At 29.1% G+C, this 21,310-nt stretch overlaps 3 protein-coding genes across 3 annotated transcripts; 2 read left to right on the forward strand and 1 right to left on the reverse strand.

Annotated features, from left to right (window-relative positions):
* On the forward strand, nucleotides 1–3,339 carry LOC112681652. Its single transcript, XM_025551909.1, has 2 exons — nucleotides 1–270; nucleotides 2,458–3,339. Exons 1-2 carry the CDS (start codon nucleotides 22–24, stop codon nucleotides 3,046–3,048), a joined length of 840 nt encoding a protein of 279 aa, XP_025407694.1. The 5' UTR covers nucleotides 1–21; the 3' UTR covers nucleotides 3,049–3,339.
* A 7,622-nt stretch (nucleotides 3,340–10,961) lies between these two features.
* Nucleotides 10,962–11,927, forward strand: LOC112681696. Its single transcript, XM_025551977.1, has 2 exons — nucleotides 10,962–11,110; nucleotides 11,196–11,927. Exons 1-2 carry the CDS (start codon nucleotides 11,107–11,109, stop codon nucleotides 11,537–11,539), a joined length of 348 nt encoding a protein of 115 aa, XP_025407762.1. The 5' UTR covers nucleotides 10,962–11,106; the 3' UTR covers nucleotides 11,540–11,927.
* An 849-nt stretch (nucleotides 11,928–12,776) lies between these two features.
* LOC112681681 (actin, clone 302-like) lies at nucleotides 12,777–18,615 on the reverse strand. The gene is made up of 5 exons (XM_025551964.1): nucleotides 18,542–18,615; nucleotides 16,757–16,887; nucleotides 16,440–16,673; nucleotides 13,225–13,616; nucleotides 12,777–13,149 (listed from the first exon to the last, which is right to left on the reverse strand). Exons 2-5 carry the CDS (start codon nucleotides 16,877–16,879, stop codon nucleotides 12,777–12,779), a joined length of 1,122 nt encoding a protein of 373 aa, XP_025407749.1. The 5' UTR covers nucleotides 16,880–16,887; nucleotides 18,542–18,615.
* Nucleotides 18,616–21,310: the final 2,695 nt, after the last annotated feature.

Consider the following 21,310-nt stretch of genomic DNA (forward strand, 5'->3'; position numbering starts at 1 on the left):
CAAATTTTTCGCATTAACATTATGAATAACACTACACACGAAACAAACACTAACAATACTCATAACGTAAAAGGCGAAAAACTTTTAAAATTAATTGGCAATAATATTCAAGAAAAATTATTCATATCTAAACTTCATGATTATAAAGCTAAACAAAAAGAATTGCTAAAAACATCTACGAAACTAATAAAAACGCATGAAAAATGTATAAAATTAGCTAAGGAAACAGGTTCAACAAAACTCAAAAACATCGAAAAAATTGAACACGTGGTAATTTTGTTAAGTTTATAATAAGTAAATAATCTGGGAAAATACTTAATAGTGTAGTATTTGAAAGTTATGTACCGTGGTAAACCTACTCTCGAAATTATTATGGAATATTATAAAACTTTCAAGGATTACTATTTTCTAGTTCCCAAATAATGTTGAGAAATAATATAGGTGCCCCTTCTACTTGGATTAGAGCAACAATAACTATTTTTTTCGTATTTTTTTAAAACTTTAGTACCTTTAGAATACAGATAATTAGAATAATATAATAATAATAAAATATTAATAACATGGTATAATTATTATTTTACTTAAATTTAATTATAGTATTTAATGAACTAGTTGAACACGTGGTAATGTTGACTATGAAACATGATCATCCACATTCAATACAAATTACCTATTAATAAACTTGTTTTAATATATTCATCATACATTACACATGCATAAATGGTGAACTTTTTAAAATGTAGGTAATAATGTAATAGTAATTTTGTCTATTGTACCGTAAGTGTGTATAATTTGATTTTTACCAAAAGTATTAATTTTGAGGAAATATTTTTTATGGTTAAATGTTTGTTTACGTAACACTGAAATATATGTATTATAAAACAACTATAGAATAATGACTAAATGCTTTTTAAATTAATAACTTTATTTTTTTCGGTCCATACTCCTATTCATTCCTATATTTCTTACAGTATGCCCCTCAGTTATTAATTCTTTATTGATGGGTTTCCTGATATTTTATTACTAATTCCAAGGGTTGTGAATTTGAAATATTTCACATGAAATAATTTAAAATTTCACGCTTTATGAAGTATTGAAAAATATTTTTTTTTACGTTTGAGATAGTGACTGTCAAATGCCATTTAATCAGTTGATATTGTATGATATCTTGGGCTTTCCCATTTAACGTGATATAGCCAATATTGAATTGTAATTTTCATCTTTCTTTAAAAACATTTCCAGATACTGGTATAATATTGTGTGTTTCATAATATTCACAATAAATTTTATAAATATGTGCTATGTATTTTTATAGTTATAGTATATTAGCCGATATTTTTTTTGATCAGAAACTTTTGAAATAATGTGATAGCTGGTAAGTAATGGGACTACTGGCAACTTATTTATAAATTCATCTATATTTTATTAAATTTCTTCAGGTGTTTCAATGACTATTGGTCTCTTACCTCTTAAATCAATATTTATAAATTATAATAATTGTAAACTAATATGGTGTTAATTGTTAATTTATATAAATTAGTTTTTATTTCTATTTAGTACAATTAATAATACAAAAAGTATTCCATAAAAATAAAACATAAAGCATTATATTTTTACTGAAATGAAACAAAATTTTTATTTTACACTCAGATTATATATTTCATGAAATTTTACAACCCAACTAGTTCCTTATTTGTATTGTATTGAGTCTTCCTCACAATGGTCTTTTATCTAAGTGGAGGCAGCAATAAGACTGATACTGACGTAACTGTAACTACAGATAGATCGTTCTATAAGTTCACGCTAACCTGAGTGCAGACTTTTATTTATTTCTTCTCAATAACTTCCATCCGTTGACTATCATATTGGGTCCCACACGTAATATTGTGCGAACCTATAACTTCCCATTTGACGAATCCAGGATCCAATTGAAAACAAAAAGCATAACAAATTTTTATGTGGCCTGGTGAAAATAAAGGATGTGGAATCTCCTGTAGCATTTTTAATATAATCCGAACATTTGTTACTGCTCAATCACCAAAATTATGGTTTGGAGTACAAAATATGTGGGACCCTGAAGTACTATCCTCAGATCAAAGACTATTGTTAAAACCAATACACTTTCAGTCCATGGTTTCCAAATCATCAGTCTTTGTGAAGAATAATGGTCGAAAAAATCATGGCAGCATCTTTTTAAAGAGTAGATTTATTAAATTATTCATTGTGACGTTACAAACGCTTTAACATGTTTCGAAATATATCCGTGAAAATGGCCACCGCACGAATGACCGGCTAGAGAATCTTATGAACGCACTAAAATGCGATTAGGTTTATTTTTTGGATTTTCCTTTATTTCCTAGCTTTCTGAAATCCATTAGTTTATAACGGTATACCCTATACCATTTCGATGAGTTTGAACTATGACTGTTATAATATATAGTGCCGTACATCCGGCAGGTGGCTCGAATCGTGCACGACGCTTTGGGCACTCGGAAGTCAGTGGACAGCGGCCGGACGAATGGGATCCCGGAGGAAATCGCAGACGTACCGCTCGCGGCCCAGGACCTCAGGGTATGGGGTCGAGAGTCGTCAGACGCGGAAGTGTTGGAAGCGATCGCGACAAAGGTGTTTGACGTTTACACGCGGCACCGGGCAGAGCTGGACGGGCTGGTCGCGGAGAACAGACGGCTGTGCGCGCTGGTGCCTGGGCCACCGCAGCCGGCGGCAGCTGTAGGTCGGCGGAACATGGAGGCCGCGGCCGACTTTGTGGATTTGATGGGACGCGTGCGGGACGCGGTGCGGAACGCAAGCGGCCACCGGACACGGCTAGCACTGGTCACCGACCGGCTGAGAGCGGTGGCCAAGGACAAACGCGACCTGCTGGACACCATACACAGGAACCGATCGAGCCGGTCGTCGGCCACGGAGACGGCGGACTCGCTGCGCGCGATACTGGACAAGGAGAGGCGCAAGAACGAACATTTGCAAGCGGTCGTGGACGAGATGTTCGCCGCGGCGGCCGCGCACAACGACCACGACCGGCCGTGAGCATGCGTACGACATGGTTGTCGGTCGGATCGTTTCGATTGAACACAAAAAAAAAAAACATTATATTCGCAGGACCAACGGACGTTTTTTGCGTTTGAACAAGTCGAACAAAAATATAAAACCTATTGTCGATATAAAAGAAATTAAAATTTCTTTTAAAATTTCTCCGTGTAAGATACGGTGACTATATTATGAAAATATAAAAAACAGGACAGCTGTTAATTACTCCCCAACCAAAGAAAAAACCTCTCGTCCATATACATTCACACATATACACATAAATCTCGAGAGTTAAAGTCCAAATCTCTGTCATAAGCTATTATTTTCTTTATTTTACCCTTTTTTAGTAAAATAACCCAAATAATAAAATATTTTCTTTTAATTTTTATTAAATAGTATTTTCTCTTAATTATTCAGCAATGTAACATTTCAAAAGTATTATAATTTTAAAGGATTAGAACAATTTAATTTTTAATATAACAATTAAAGTATTAAACAATATATTATTACGTATAATTACTCTTACATTTTTTTAACAAGAATTAGGAAAATTTTACACTATCAGCTATCTAATATGAAAATAACGATATTAAAACGGAACAATCTTTTAAAAACGGGTTAAAAAGCGTTTTAGTCGAAGTTTGTCGGGACAACGGGACGTGATGATCAAAAAAGAGACAATCCCGTTTTAAACGGGACGTTTGGTCACCCTAGTGCAAGATATTCGCATTTGTACTCAAGATTTATTTTTCACGATGGCATACAAAAACCATTATTGATCTTGTCGTGATATATAAGTGTATGTAGATCGATGAAAAATTGTTCAAAACGTGTTGTAAGAATAAAATATGCAAAAGCGTTAGGTACCAAGAACGGTTTATAAATTAAACATGAATCGATATTTTTTAATATAGTATTGGGAACTTTTGTTTCTTTTCAGATCGAAATTATGTACGACCTGACTTACGAAATATAATATGTTTAGAGCTCATATAAATATTTGGTGATAACCATTTGTTATTAATGATAAATAATAATTTAATAACTGACCTAATTATATTTTCAACACTTTTAATGGATAATTTGTTTATGATCATTACATTAGTAGAAGTATTATAAATTATATAATGTTAAATATAATTTACGGGAAACGTTTGCATGTTTATAACATAACACCAAATCTCGATTAGACGGAAAATGTAATAATTTTGAATATTGTAAGGTTGAATAACTAAGCCATTTAAAATACGATGTTTAGAATTTGAAATACTTTAATTATGTAATTTTTAATATTCCTCATATTAATTTGATAATCAAGTATATGAAAATATTTAAACTATTATGTAAAATTACATTTTTAATTCATTTCATCATTGGTAATGGTTGCCCCATCTAGTACTATCGAATTGTACTAATGTAATTCTAGTATTATGTCGAAAATGCCAATTTGAAATTGAATTCAGGTACGTTTCCCTGGCACCACAATGTTGGAAAATCTATATTATTTTGCGCCATTAATTGTTACATATTATGGTAAAATTAATGGCGCAAAATAATATAAATTTTCCAACATTGTGGTGCTAGGGAAATGTATCTGAATTCAATTTCAAACGAATTATTCGTACCAACGGATTTCCAAGGGAATAATCGATTTCTCTCTACAAATGCCAATAAAACGTTTCTCTAATACCGAATATCACCGAGCATTTAACCAAAATACACATTTTATTCAAAAATATACACAATCTAATAGTGATGGAGATAACGATTCTGATGGCTATGAACAAAATTACGAACAAGAAACAGAATTTACAGATGCAAATATGTTTTTATTTTCTCTGGTTCCTTGGCGATTGATTTTTGTTATGACAGATTCCACAAATGATAAATTACTGAAAAATCTATCACAGTCTTCAACACGTTACTGTTGATCTATAAAATTTTATATAAAAATAAAACAAGACATAATACTTGTAAAGAAGTGAAAGCGATTGAAGATGAAATAATATATCTAGTCCCCATTGAAATCGTGATAAATAATATTTCTTTTCCTATTAATTGCAATTAAATTATGACAATGGTAGATGGGAATGTTACAAACAAACTAAAAGACATGTATTTCAAGTCAACGATGTTTTATTTGTAACTGTGGATCAAAAAATATGAATGGTTTGAAAAATATACAAAAAATTGTAATTAATGAGAATAATTTAAAATAAGGGCTTTCTACGTTGCGTGCTTTACTCAATTTATTTATATGTGTTCATATTTAAATATTTAAATGTGTTCATATAAATCAAATATATTCACCAATCAACCATTCGTATGTCTAATAAACAAAAAAAAAATTAATATTCAACAATTATTTTGGAATTATATGGGGATAAAATTTGATAAAATAGTACAAGGTCAAGAAACTTATAATATGTACTGGGAATGTGGCCAGAATATTTTTTAAAAATGCAAAAATGTCGGAAAAAAAAACAAGTGTAAATTTAAATTTAATTTAAAATTAAATTATACTCTTATATTAATTATGATTATTAATTATTAATTAACCATATCTAGTGGATATGAAATTAATTTTGTATCTTTTGCTCAATATTGTAAAGATACAACCGAATTATATGTTGAGTTGTATAATTGGTATCGCATGCCTTCCAGAATGCATACAATATTGTTACATGGTTCTATCATAATAAAATATAAACACAAAATTATTACTAACCTATGTCTATTATAGAATACTGAATTTTAATATTTTCGAAAATTATTGAAAATTGTATATTATTTATAGATTATAACGAATAAATGAGAATTATTAGGCATACAATTTCTCTTAAAATTATCAACATAGTTGTAAGTTTAGTTGCCTACTTTCAATGTAATGAACATATTATACTACATACAAACATCTACGGTATTTTACATTTATGAGTCACATGTTTTTCTATTTTTATTAAATTTAATAATAATGATTATTTATTTTTATATTAATACTTAATTACAATATATACGTTTATAAAAAAGTTTTAATGAAGTCAGTATCGGTTATTTTTATAGAAAAACATATTGTAAATTATTTTGGAAATGTTAAACCAATATTTTTTTCCGTTTTCAACAAGAAATTTTAGCATATAAAAACATCGAATATATATGTCATCAACATTCAACATACTAAATAATTAACTTGGTAATAAATAATTATTATAATCAATATCGGTTTATATTTAAAAAAATATTATATCATTCGTTTGTATCATGTAACACGTTGTGCATAATACAACATTATGATAAAAGTTACAATTTGTTCGGTCTGCTATGTAAGAATTATTGAATTACATATTTTATATATTTTAAATTATATATATTCCAAATTATTGGGCTTCGCAGCAACAGACGTACATTTTTCCAGCTCCCCCACACGAAAAATTGATTTTGTCAAAAATGTTTGCATAAATATTTAATATGGAATTTGAATGGATTTATATAATAAAAAAAATTATTAAATATACATAATAAGTATAATGTAATATAGGTTTAATATGTTTTTAAGATGCCTTCGTTCCTCCCCTCTTTTTGAAATATTTTGTGTTCGCTTATGTCTGTTAATATAGATATTATAACATTTTAAAGTAATGATTATAATAATATGATAATAGTTAATTTGAAATAAACATTTTTGTTTTTGTGTGATGTTCTACTCTCATAATGTAGAACTACAAATTTTCAAATTTTTCTTTTATTATCTAAAAATTGCAGGTTAAATTGCTAAAATTGCCAGATTTTGAAATCCCTAAACCGGGACATAATATTTTAAGCCCCCCTTATTTTTTTTTTTTTTATGTAACGTTCATATAAAAACAAAAATAAGTATATAATTTTGTGATTTATATATTTATTAACTAATACACAAAAATACATTATTATTATGTTTAACCAAGCCGATTAAATAACTATAATATATTGAAATATTGTACAATATAATTCTATATTTATTCTATATACAATAATAAATGTTAATTTCTCTCAATATCTATTAACCAGGACAAACTGGATAATCGGGACATGCCTATAAAACCGGGATAAATGGCAACCCTAAGCATAGCATACCAAATCACCATTATTATATGAAAAACCTAAAGATAAGAATCTAAAAAAATTGTATGTAAAATATTATAATTACTATATTAACAGACAAACGAACACAGAATATTTTAAAAAAAAGGGGAGAAGCGAAGGCAGCTTAAAAAACATCTTAGATCTATAACACAATATTTATACTTATTATATTTTTATATTCCTATTTTCCTCACAAACCATTAAAAATTATAAAAATTGTATACTCATTTATAATTGTGTAACTGTCCAAATTCTGACTTTTTTTTTTATGAATTTTTGTCTAAGAATTCAATTTATTATTATGTTTCCAAAAATCTAACTCCAAAACTAAATCCTTTAATACTGGCCCCATCTAGACAAAATCTTCAAGGATCGACGCAGATGCATCCCTAGATAATCTTCCAAATAGTAAAAGTTGTTCAACTCATTTAGAAATTAAATTGTATCGACAATAATATTAGTAACAACGGTTAGCAGCTTAAAGTTATGGAATATAATATGATACAGTATTTTATTATCATTTCAACTTTTCGAAATTGTAACTCTGGAAGTATAGGTCCTATCAACTAGGACCAAGGAACTTTTAGATTGTAAAAATTACAACTAGATAAAATTTGTTAATTTAAAAAAAAAAAATTAAGAAATATATTTGCACACGATGAAATATGTGTACGATACAATATTAGATATAAAGAAAACAAGTAACAACTACAATTACTTATTATACGTACAAATTACAGTATACCTTGAATACCTTTTCAAGTGTTAATGTTCTTGGTTTTGTAGTGTGTTTCATCATTAACTATGGACAGGCCCAACTGGGGGCTTGGGGGGGACTTAGTTCCCCTAAATATTTCTATAGCCCTCCTAGATGAAAAATATTGAATTACAGAATTTTGTGATAAAATCTAATCATCTATATCTATAATTTTATTATCTAAATTAAATAATTATCAAGTTTGAAAATCCTTGTTATTCGGTGTAATTATAGTCAGTGAATAACAGTGGGTTTTTCCACATGTCTTTGTATTTTCGACCACGTTTTTATTATCTATGTTATGTACTAAATAACTCGGGCATCTCGAACTATCAACCCAGTGGCGCAACCAGGGGGGGTGGACTCCGGGTCTGGACCCTCCCTTGGTACGTATAATAGTATATCAATATCATATTCTAGATATATATATTATAATTTTTTATTATTTGTATATTAGTTTATTTTGTCAGACCCCCCCCCCCCATGAAAAATTCCTGATTGCGCTACTGTATCAGCCAATATCTGTGTTCGTCATGATAATTTATTTGTTGAAAAGATAAAACTTGAATTTATATATTTTACAGTTTTACATGGTGCCCGACGGTCGACGCCCTTATTGTATTATATTACTTTTATCATATTATTCTGATTATAGTGATTATTATTAAACCGTATTCATATTTCGTGGACCGTGGCTCGTATATTATGTTAGTGGGTTTGTGTACTAAATAGAGTTTAATAGTAACATTTGTTTATACCTATATTTTATTCAAATGTGAAATGTCTTTATTTTAACGCTTATTATTAATAAATTTTATTTTTTGCTATACAATTTATTGAATATGGAAAAACGTGACACTTTTAATATTTTCAAATTCAATAAGTCCAAGTCTAACACTCAGCCAAGTATACTAGAATATTATCAAAATAATATAAATGATCCTACAACTTCAAATGCTTCTAATGTCAATATTTTAATTTCGGTGACTGCAGATAGTTTAAATGCTAATATTCACATGAATGTATCTAATTCAGGAGACACATTTAATGGTGATCTAGATGATTTAGTATCTGGACCTAATAGACCAATAATTAAGGTAAATACAAAATTACATTTGGTACTTGGTACATAATCATTAGGTAAGTACAATTGCTAATAGTTATTAATTTATGAATTATAACAGTGTTGCAATAAGTAATGAATGACCATATTTCATAGATGTATTGTAAATTAATATGCCTTATTATTGCTTTTGCTTTGCTTAGGAATACCCAAAATCAAAATTTGGTTCTCAAAATCACGCATTTTCATCTTCTGATTATGCTAATTTTGAGTGGTTAGAGTATAGTGCTGTAAAATGCTGTATTTTGTTATGCTTGTCGCATATTTGCTAACAATTTTGGGTATACTGAAGATACATTTATCAAAACTGGGTTCAATAATTAGAAAAAAGCAAGTTCTTCTAATTAATATTCATATATTACTCAGTTAATATATGACATATATTACAGTTGTTTTATTTTTTTAAATCGAAACAATTTATACCAGTAGTTATCTTCAAAACTTAAGTCTCATACTGGTACTAAAATACATATTCTAAGCTCTACAAGATTGTCTGAATATGTATTCAGTAAGAATTTGGGGTCCATTTTATCAAAAATGTGTACAGCTAATAAAGTTTTAATAGAAAAAAATAGAAAATATGTATCTCAGTTAATAGATATAGTGTTGTATCTGAGCAAACAAATCATTGCATTTAGAGGTTACAAAGAAACATCTAAATCGACAAATAAAGGTTGTACATTTGAATACTTCTCATTTTTAAATGAAATTATCTGAAAATATTATTTATTTAAAATTTAAAATTTAAATTTATTCAATTTATTTTTGTAACCTACTTATTTAGGAAATTAAAAAAAAATGTGTGAACTATTTGCCAAGCGCCTTCCAAATTTTAATGAAATATATAAACAAAAAATCAACTTAACTAGTTGGCAAATTCAAGAAGATATAATTGAAATTTGTGCAAATTTAGTAAATAAAGAAATATTTAAACAGATAGTTGAAACAGGTTTTTTTCACAATAATGTGTGTTGAAGCAAGGTACCTATGTTAATAAATAATAATTACTTTAACTTTATATAATAGGTACTTGTTAAATAGTTTGTATAATTTATAAATATATATATATATTGTTTAAACTTAGATGTTTTAAAGAACAGCTTTCAATTTGTGTGAGATATACAGTTAAATTTCAAGTTTTTTAACGCTTTTTGGGATTTATAAATGTATCAACTGGACAAAATCCTAATCACATAGTTTCAACCATATTTAATTATTTTGAAAAGCATAAAATTGATATGAATGCTGTTAATATTATTGCTCAGTCATATGATGGTGCAAGTGTTATGTCCGGTCATCTTAATGGAGTCCAATCAAAAATTAAAGACTATTATCCTTGTGCAATTTACACCCACTGCATGGCACACCGACTAAACTTAGTTGTTGTTGACATTTGCAAAAATATTAAGGTAATATACCTACTACTTATATTTATAAATATTATTAATTTTAAACTACATACATTGTCATTGTTTTAGGGAGCTCATACAATATTTAATTTACTTGAAGCTCTATATATCCATTTTTCAAGACCTTTAAAAAATTTTAAGTTATATGATATATAATCTAAACTAGATTTAAAAAAAGGTAATATGTTAAGGATGTGTGATACTAGATGGGTTTGCAGGTACAAAAATTGCGAGGCTGTGTTGAACAATTTTAATACAATTGTTGAATATCTTGAAAATGAAATTAATGAACAATCTGATAAAGATATTGCTCAAGCTATTGGTAATTAACGAATAAAATAATAACTAATAACTACTGTTCAATTTAGTAATTATAAACTATTTTTCATTTTTCAGGCATATTAAGTTCTATACAAAAATGTGAATTTATTATATTTCTTATTATTCTTAAAGATTTATTGAGTATAATGAACATAATAAGTAATAGTTTACAAATTAAAACGGCAACACTTGGTAAATCTAAAAATATTATTGAGTTTATTATAAAAACATTTGAAAAATTAAGAACAGATGAGGAATTTCATAATGTTTGGAAAAAAATAGTTAAATTTGCTGATGAAAATAATATAAACTTACAAATTCCAACTATGGGTGATTATATTTTTTTATGAAGTAATGTTTATTTTAAAAGGAATTTAATTTATATTTTTGTATTTGTTTAAATTTATAATAATAGGATCCAAACGTAAAAGAAGGGAAACTCAAAATTTGCATGATTATGTGATGTTTGCAATTACTAGAGCAGACATTGAAGTAGTAGATTCAAACACTATAGTAGAAATATACTGGCGAAGAATAGGCTACATGCGTGTAATTGATTCTGTTATTAGCAACCTTAAGTATAGATTCTCCAAAGAGAATTTACTGATGGCAAGCTCAATTGATTGTTTTATTAAAATGGATTTTGTTGAAAGTTTATATTTTATAAATCATTACAAGTTTAATATTATGTTTTCTACTCAAAACTTTTGTCGTTGTCCGTTTGTATTGTTACATATACAAAATAAGAGATTTAAATAATACATTATATTTTACAATACTCTACTCTTTATTATAGAGGACAGAAATAATATAAATTTTTATGTTTAATCAATATACGTAATACATTGTCAACATCAATTTAATGTACCAACTTAAAATCAGTATTGTATTCATTGCTATCTGGTCAGAAACGTATTCAGAAATTTTACGCCTGGGTACTAACGTTCCCCCCCAACCAAAATGATTTAACTTATTCCACCTACTGAGAGAGCTTATCTTCCAGTAACCAGCCGTAGGCCATATTACAGCTTTTTATAAGATTTTTATAAGCTCCTTATTCCATGTATGTATAATTTGCAAGTACCTAACTTAAAGCACTGATTATACCTATGTACAGCATTGTATTTACATTGTAATTTAATTAAAGTTAGGAACCTATACTTTATATAAAGTTGTAATGCCTTTGACTGAATTAAACAGTTATATTATAGGATATATTTTTAGTATTTTATTTATTATTTTATGTATACCTATTTTATTTTTAATAAATTCTTGCATTTTATTTTTTGTTTTAATTTATAATTGTATATAATTTTACCCATAAAATAAAAACACCTATCGGCTGATAAATAAGGTCATTTCAGGCTATTAGGCTTATTAAATGTTGGTACTTTAAATTTTGCTTCTTACAACATAACTATTCTAAATAGTGATTCCAGGTAAGTAATTATGTAGTTGTAACAAAATTATGATTATTTAAATTACAATTCATTACTTTAGTACCTACTATATAGTAAAATAAATTGTGTAATTCAATAAAATGTTCCATAAAACGCACTAAATATTTTTGCAATCGTTAATTAATTAATGTTACTGTTTGTCTAATAATAACTCAGGCTTTACAGAATAAAATTCTATAACAATTTTTTGATGTGAGAATAAGCTAATCTAATATTGCTATCGCAACATAAACTATCTTGTCAATACAATATACTGTTCACGAAAATCAGTATGCAACTTCAACCAAACGAATTGTCGTCACAAGCACAACCAAAAATATTGGTTGTGAGTGTTATATTTTGGTAAGATCAACAAAATTTTTTTCCGTGCACGCACAATTTGTTATCTTCGGAATTCAACACACAATTTTACGTTTTATCATGTTTTTTGTTTAGTGTACAATAATTACACGACACGCATACTATAAAAAAAACGCTACTTATTTACGATAATATAATAAACAAATTTTAATAATAATTTATTAATATAAATATTTTTACAAACATTTTCTATTCACAATAGATGGACCTGATTCGGCGTACTCGGCACCGGAGATCCAAAACCGTCGAAAGCTTGGCAAAGAAGCCAACATAGAACCTCCTATCCATATCGAATGATATCTTTCGGGCTTAGAAATTATCTTTCTTTCTATTCCATCTGTAGTTAAATCTTCTTGCATAATTTCTTTTTGCATTCTTGAAGCAAAACCCGGGTATAATGTGTTACCTCCAGACATAACAATATGGGAGGACATTAGCCTACGATAGTCTACATCACACTTCATCAGGGAATCGTTAATGATTTTGTGGATTCCACGATTTTCCATTCCTAAGAATGAAGGTTTGAAAAGAGCTTCTGTGCAACGGAATCTAAAATAATTATTAAAAAAATATTTAAGAAAATAATATATGAAATAAACATATAAGGGAAAACACACTTTATACCTTTCACTTCCAATCGTGATTAATTGTCCATCAGGTAATCTGTAGGATTTATCCAACGTGGAAGATATTGCATTGATTTCTTTACCGTAGTCAGGAGTTACGTAGCACAATTTTTCCCTTATGTCATCAACAATGTCTCGTGTAGTGGTAGTTGCAAAACTATAACCACGTTCAGATAACATTTTCCTTAAGTAATCCGTGAGATCACGGCCAGCAACATTTAAATATTGGGTAACAGAAGGTACAGCATATCCATCAAAGATCGGGACGCTGTGAGATACTCCATCGCCAGAATCGAAGGCCACTCCAGTTGTCCGACCAGTTGCGAACAGTGCAAGTACAGCTTGTTTAGCAGCATAAAAATAAGGAGCTTTGAACTTTTCAAACACGATCTGTAAATTTGATTTAAAAGCCAAAAACTATATAGAAAACGTACATAATATTTAAAATTTAAACTTTAACTCTTTCCAGCACAGGGATCTGAAAATTGTCCATACTTTGGCTACACGGGTACCATTTTTACAGGAAAAATATGATTCAAGTATAAAATTAAAATATTTCTTTATCATATTAAAGAACTTTGATGTTTGAAGAAATGTTATTAGTTTTCAAAAAAAAATTAACATAGGTGATATGACATGTGGAACCATGCAGCAAGTAGTAGGTTTTATTGAGTATTACAATAAAATACATAAATTATAATATTACTTATATTTAGTTGTTAAAATAACTAATTTGATGATGAGAAAATGTACCTATTACGTAGTATATACAAAATACACATTAAAATATTTTTAAAAATTGTATTAAATATAATAAATAATTTAAATTTATAGATTTTTTTTATTCTTATATTATTGAATATAATAATTACTAAAGAATACATATTATTTTATAAAAAATTGCTCTAGTCTCCCCGATCATTCTCTTTGTTCTTCGTCCCTTCCATAGGCGCAACTAGGGTAAAAAATCTGGAGGAACTACAGTCCTCCTACCAAAACTTAAATAACCTGTAGATTACCCCTACTCTTTGTATACCATGTTAATATATTTTAGATTCTGAGCCTAGTTGGATTTACTGCAATATGTATTTTTCTGTATGTGACACTATTATGAGTTAAGTATACCATGTATAACATGGAATATTTATGGGGAGGAGGGGGTTAATCCCTCCTAATTGCACCTATGACCCCTTTTAAAGCGAATCTTAAAATACTTTGATGTGTGGATTTCATTGACAAATGTAACTAAAGACAACAACTGACACAAGAATGACACAGACTGCCAAAATAGCGTTTTGAACGTTATTTGCATTTTAATTTTAAATAATCTAGTATCAAGGATTGTTATGTTAACTTACGAATGGAATATTTTCATGATCTTCGTGGTTCTGTACAGCGAATGATTTATGATCATGATTCTATACAGGGTCTGTCTATTATTGGTTGCTAACTGGTTAGTTTGAAGAAGTACATGGAAGTATGTAATACTTGATACTACTACTGCTACTACTACTACTACTACTGAATACTTGATATGTCTTCTTCAGAATTTAATACCGGAAAAAGTCGATGACAGCGAAATAAAACTTTGTCCAGAATTTCAAAATTTTTATAAATAATTGTTTCTTTTATTGAGTATCGAATTTTTTTAATAGTGAAGGTAGTAAAAAATATTGTTACTATCCAAATCTAAAATGTTTGAATCCCCGTACTCAGTACCTGAAAAAGATTCGGAAATTGCAAGTGGACGACATGGCAAAAAGTAATCTTTGTTCATCATCAGATTCGTCACAAAAAAATCACTATTCTCAACAGAAGGAATTTCTCCGAATATTACTTGACAAATGTTTCCCTCATTTATATTATATTACTCATTTTAAATAATTTTAAAGGTGTAGAATAATAACTATATTATACTAGTTTTTTAATAAAAAAAAAAAGAAAGAAAGTAAATAAAATGAAAAAGTAATTTGTAATTTATGATATAAATTATAAGTAAATTTAAAAATCTTCCGCCTCTATGCAAAATTAAATTTGCCGTTCCTATCCAGAAAAAAAATAACTTCTACATTATAAAATATCCTTAAATAAATTTACGAGTAAACATGTACTTACATGTACACATGTAATTATCGATTGACGGACAACTTCGACAAATTCGATAAAATTATAAACAGATAATTTGTAGAATTCACTTTTCAAATAATCGTTATACTATTTACAATAATAATACGGTAACGCGTTACTCTTTGTCCAACTAATGAGTGATTAAATTGAATATACCTATACGCGGTAAAAGTGTAGGTACCGATAACGCCATATATAACAGTTTCTATAAAATTAACATTTTCCTAGACTCCGGTATGTATTAGACATGGGAAAAAAGTTTGAATCGATGTTTCGATTTATCTACATTTGAATTATCGATGTGGGTGATCGATATTTTCGACAAAAACATCGATGTTTACCTTAATAAGTTTTAAGAAAAATTGTATCTATGTTATATGTATGTATGTTACGTATAAATTGTAAAATGTTTAAAATAAATACGATATTTGAACATCGGACTTCGGATTAGAAAAAAATCAATTTTTTTTTTCAATACATCGCAATAAAAACATTGATGTAGGGTTTTGATATATCGAACCAAACAACGATATTTTTAAAAAATCGATGTATTTTGCCTATCTCTATACTGCAGTGCCATAAATCCGCCTCTGTTTATATTGTGTACCAACGTTTAGTCACTTCCTGCATTGTGGGTTATAAATTGGACGCCTGCATTTTACGTTATTTCAACCGAATGGTCATGGATAAAATGATTTTAAAATCATTGTATGAAATTATATCATATATTCTATCATCTTTAATAATATAATTCATATTTATGGATTTTATGTGAAGATATTAGAAAAACAAAATAATGAACGACCACTTGACAAAAAAAAAAAATAAAAAAAATTGCCAAGAATCCGTTAATGATAATTTCAAATTATAAGATAGTCGTTATATATTAAGAAAGCAATATGTGTTACAGGCTATTAAATCCATATATTTTAAGTATTGGTGAAAATTTATTTTAACTTACAGGCAAAAAATATTTCAAAAGATGGGTTATTTTTCGTCCCCTATAACGGAAATGCGATTTTCGAGGTGTGATGTGCAGAATCCCACCGTGACGGAAAGAAGTACCTTCTTAATATTATTATTTACCTCGGTCATCTTTTCACGATTAGCTTTATGGTTCGATGGACTTTCAGTTATCATTATTGGGTGTAGCATTGCGTTTGTTTTCAATCGTTTCTCGATAGTGTATTTCAAAATATTTTCCATATCATCCCAATTGTTCACAATACCTCGTTCAACAGGATATTTCAAGTCAAGAAAATCTCTCATCGATTTAACATCATCTCCTAGAAAGCTTCCTTCTTGATCAGACACACCTTCCTTCTATAATAAGGAATACAAATATAAGTAATTTTACTTAATGTTGCAGAGTACTGATAAAATCATTTGTTACAGGTACTTACATATTTTCCAACTACAGTCTTGAACACTACATAAGGCCTTTCCTGTAACGAAAAACCGGCTTTGCAAGTTCTCGAACCGCAGTCAATAATTAATGAGTTGTCTTCACTTCGTAAGTCACTCATCTTTAAATCTATGTAAAAAATATTTCTATTTATACATATTTACTTGGACAATGTAAATATTCTATAGTAAGTACCTAATAATTTTATAAAACTAATTTAGTAAAAATAAAGGAAAACTATAAATGATGACCGATTGTAAATTATGTTCACAATTATAGAAGAAAAATTGAATTTCAAGGCAATAGATATTTTCAACTAAAATAATGATATTATGCATCTGAATTCTAGATATGCTCAGATAATTTGTACTCATAGGTCTTCATCACGATGATATTAGATGTGTTGAAGTACCTAGGTACTATGAAATATAGTATTTATTTTTAATCTCCTGGTCGGTGAGCTTGTTACGAGAAGTTATGGTAAAATGTGCAATTTGTGCAGTGCATTTTTCGAATAAATGAGCTAATGTTACCCAGAGAAAATATTTTGATGTCTAGTCAGTTATATTATTAAAAACTGTGCAACATACGTTTTTGAATAGATACATTTTTATTTATTTTAAATTATATAAAAAACAATTAGATAATGAATGGTCGATAGTTATGTACATATATTATCATTATCAACCATTACCTCAACAAAATAAAAACATGAAAATTAACAAAAAAAAAAAAAATGAAAAATAACAATTAATTACAACTATTAAAATAAGAAAACAGAATGAATACAAAAAATGTCTAGAAAAACTTTTGGTACATTCTCGATGAAAAGTTCATATTCATGTGATGAAAATGTAATTGCCGAAATTCCAACGTGGGCTACGGTCGCGTTGTCGCGAGCCACGACGAAAAAATCAGCTATCGCGCGTAGGACACCGTAGATACTCTGATAAAGGGTTGAGCGGCGACCGGTCGCGCATCGGACACCGTACGTCAACGGCCATTTAAACTCAAAAAACCGGCCGTACACGAAGAGTTTAACTGTCGAATTCGAATTGACATTCCTATTCCGCCGATATGATCGGCAGATTTGGACTGTCTAGGTACAACACTTTATGCACGTACGAGTACAGTCGTACACTGTCATTCCTGACGTGCCGAATTAACTCGCACCCTTGGAATGTAACGACCAGATATGTATGATTATGTTCATAACTGAAAATTAACTTTAAATTAACATTAACATTAACATTCAACTTTCCTGCAGTCATGATCTGTCCGTTCTTTCGACATGTTAGAAATATTTTTTGTCATACCTACAGAATGAACAGTACCTACGTGTTGTTCAGTCGAATGCGATCATTTTTACAAATCTGTACGTAGTTAGCTCAGTGTGTTCGCGATGTAATATATTATTTACATGTTATTTGACACTACACCCGACTTGTTCTCGTAAATTGTGAAAAAATAATAACGAAGAAGATTACCATCGGTTTTGATCGAGGACCGAAACATACGGAAGAACATAACCGGCTAACAAACGATGCTAACTAACTAACAAATTAACTGAAGCCTTGCGAATTGTGAAATGGTCTTGCAAACCGTTGCTAATTGACTGCTAAAGTTTGGCCTGAAAAAATGTCAATACTTTGATCGGGTGCGGTTGGGGACACATTCGCGGACACGATCGCGGCGGAACAACACCGCTGCCTTGGCGCGCGCGCGCCGCCCAGAATCGACTGCCTAACCGCGCCCTCGGGTCGTGGGACGCAGCTGTACTTACGCGACGTGACGTCTCAAAATTGCGCCCGCAACGGTTTTTGAAAGTTACGGTTGTGTGGCTGTTGTTGTTTTCAAGAATCGTTCTGCACAGCTCGCTGACAAGTCGACAATTGCGTTGTCCAAATACGCAGTTTCGATTAGAAACATCCGTATCCACGGAACCCCGTTGCGGTACGTCGCATTTGTTTCGAACGTATTTCGGCCAGCGCTAGGTGACGAGTAGGGTTGCCAACCGTCCCGCGTAAGGCGGGACGTCCCATTTCCAGGGTTGAAATAATACGTCCCACGATGCGTATCCGCGGGACGTTCATTGACCCACTTTTTGTAAACCTGTATAAATATTTTTATATAGAAACCTTACATTTTTATTGTGCTCATTTAAAACTATTTTCCATCCGAAATTCCAACAGAATCGATTGCACGTACCGGTTTAATCAAAAATTGGTAGTATTTATACGTTCAATTCAGTAGGTATTCAGTACACAAGCACTTTTTCAAAAAGAAAAAATAATTGTCTTGTGATAGAGTACTCTTAATTGGGGAAAGTGCTTTATTTACTAATTTGTGTAAAAAAAAAAACTTGTAATGATTACTTTAAAATAGCGACTATTCTATTAATTTTATATGAATATTTCAAATTTTAAATACAACTGATAACAATTATTAAAATCGTTTTCTCTTGTTTCTGTAAATTTATAAGCATATCCCGCTTTTTATGTCAAGTCCCGCATATAAATATCTGGTTTCCCGCTTATCTGTAAATAAGAGTTGGCAACCCTAGTGACGAGTCAATCTCGATAAACGATTTTTTTTTTTTTTACGTTAAGCCATACACTATGCATTTTGAATGACAATCTTCTTTATTGGCAGTCAAGACTGGCGGTGTATTGGTAAGAATAATGCAGGTCCTATTTTTATGTGCACCCCGACACACAATATGTACCACGAATGTACAAGTGTGCACTACGGTCTACAAAACAAAAATTAAATAATAAACCAACTACTAGGAAATATGAGTATTATTGAATTTTTTAAAATTTAATGTTTATATATATATTATGTATGTAATATATTCCTTTTTCTAAGGTAGTAGCGAGACTAAATTTTCATTTAAAGCAGTAAAATCAAGTGTGTAGTCCGAAATTGTACAAATAATAGGGCCTGGAATGATGTAGATTAACAATCAAATTTTTTGACGAATTTCGTTCATGTTTGATTTTTCGCTGTCATTCGAGTCGATTGGCACTCCTGAATAATAGTGTATAGGATTCAGTGTTGCCAGGCGTACGAACATTCAAACTATAGTACGAACTTAACACAGTTTTTAACATTCAGACCCGGGCGCCCGGCTTTTCGTGTTGTTTAGTATAAGCCGTTTCGCAACTCGTATTATATCCGTATTTAGAGCCACGGACTAAGATAATATACTATATGTGAACTATAAAAAAAAATAAATAAATAAATATTATAGGTATACAAGGTGTGAAGAATAATAAGTTGATATCAGGAAATCTGAATTTACCTTTTAATTTATTTACCTAGTATTAATTTATTTTGTATTAATTAATTTTATATAACTACTAAGTGTCTACCATCTACAGTCATTTAAATATTTCGGTTTTTAATGGATATTTAACTGTTATAATTATCATATATATTATTATAACTTGTTTTCTGTTTTTTAGCCATACGAATAATCCCAGATAGCATTTCCGTAATCATAATGCTATTAATATATTATTATTCTATGTTAATACAAATATTATTTTAAAAACATTATAATTGCATAATTATAAGATACATAACATAATATTATGATAAATATGATTTTATAATATTATATAAACATATTAATAATTATGTATTTATAATATTATTAAAAACACATTTTAAAACATAATTTTAATATTAAATTCGTAATATTATTATCGTACTACAAGAATAATAATAAATAAACATCAAATTTGTTTAGAACAATAAATATGAAATTAATAAAATCAACTATGTATATATAGTTATAATATAGGTATATATAAGTATAATATATATTATGTATAGGTTTATCGATTATATATAAACGTCACACAAGTTAATTGTAACTTTTTCGAATTTTATTAATTTTTATAAGGAGATGCACTTGATCGTCACATTTACAACACATCAGCATACACTTATACACTTATGCACTTATTACACTTATTACACTTATACACTTATGGGTTTATAAATCCGAACCCTAATATTATTACGTATCACCTAGCACAGTAGCACACTGCCGTCTTCTCGCGCATTCTACGACATGGCGCGTCCATCGAGCACTCGGCCCATAGAGAAAGAATATGTACTCAGCTGACGAATACACTCAATAAATGAATAAATATTTCAATATTCAATGACATTCTGCAGTAAATTATAAGTTGCAACGACCTCATTAACGAATTATAAATAATTTTAAATTATAATAGAATATTTTTCCTAATAAATAAATTCATTAAATATTTCAAAACCGTCATTGATTTTCATATTATTCATATTAATCTAATAACCATTATAGCTATGATGCATTTATTAAAAAATATAAATAAATAAATATATAGGTACATATTAATCATAATTCAATCTTATTATGGTGAGGGTGAGTGACATCATAAAATGGTACGAAAGAGGGCATTTACTTCAAAAGATTAAGAACCCTTGAGCTAAACAATGACATATCTCACTTGTGCAGTATAGTTAATTTACCAGCCGTTTATACAGTTATTATTCAATA

The sequence above is a fragment of the Sipha flava genome, unplaced genomic scaffold, assembly GCF_003268045.1.
Source record: "Sipha flava isolate LNK unplaced genomic scaffold, YSA_version1 194_pilon_pilon, whole genome shotgun sequence".
Classification (NCBI taxonomy): Eukaryota; Metazoa; Arthropoda; class Insecta; order Hemiptera; family Aphididae; genus Sipha; species Sipha flava.

What these genes read in the sequence shown, in the direction of transcription:
- LOC112681652 (XM_025551909.1), top strand. Translation starts at nt 22, where the DNA reads ATGAATAACACTACACACGAAACAAACACTAACAATACTCATAACGTA. An exon ending in TCGAAAAAATTGAACACGTG is followed by an intron (nt 271 to 2,457) that starts GTAATTTTGTTA and finishes TACATCCGGCAG; the next exon opens with GTGGCTCGAATCGTGCACGA.
- LOC112681681 (XM_025551964.1), bottom strand. Translation starts at nt 16,879, where the DNA reads ATGAGTGACTTACGAAGTGAAGACAACTCATTAATTATTGACTGCGGT. An exon ending in AGACTGTAGTTGGAAAATAT is followed by an intron (nt 16,674 to 16,756) that starts GTAAGTACCTGT and finishes TTATTATAGAAG; the next exon opens with GAAGGTGTGTCTGATCAAGA. An exon ending in ATCACGATTGGAAGTGAAAG is followed by an intron (nt 13,150 to 13,224) that starts GTATAAAGTGTG and finishes TAATTATTTTAG; the next exon opens with ATTCCGTTGCACAGAAGCTC.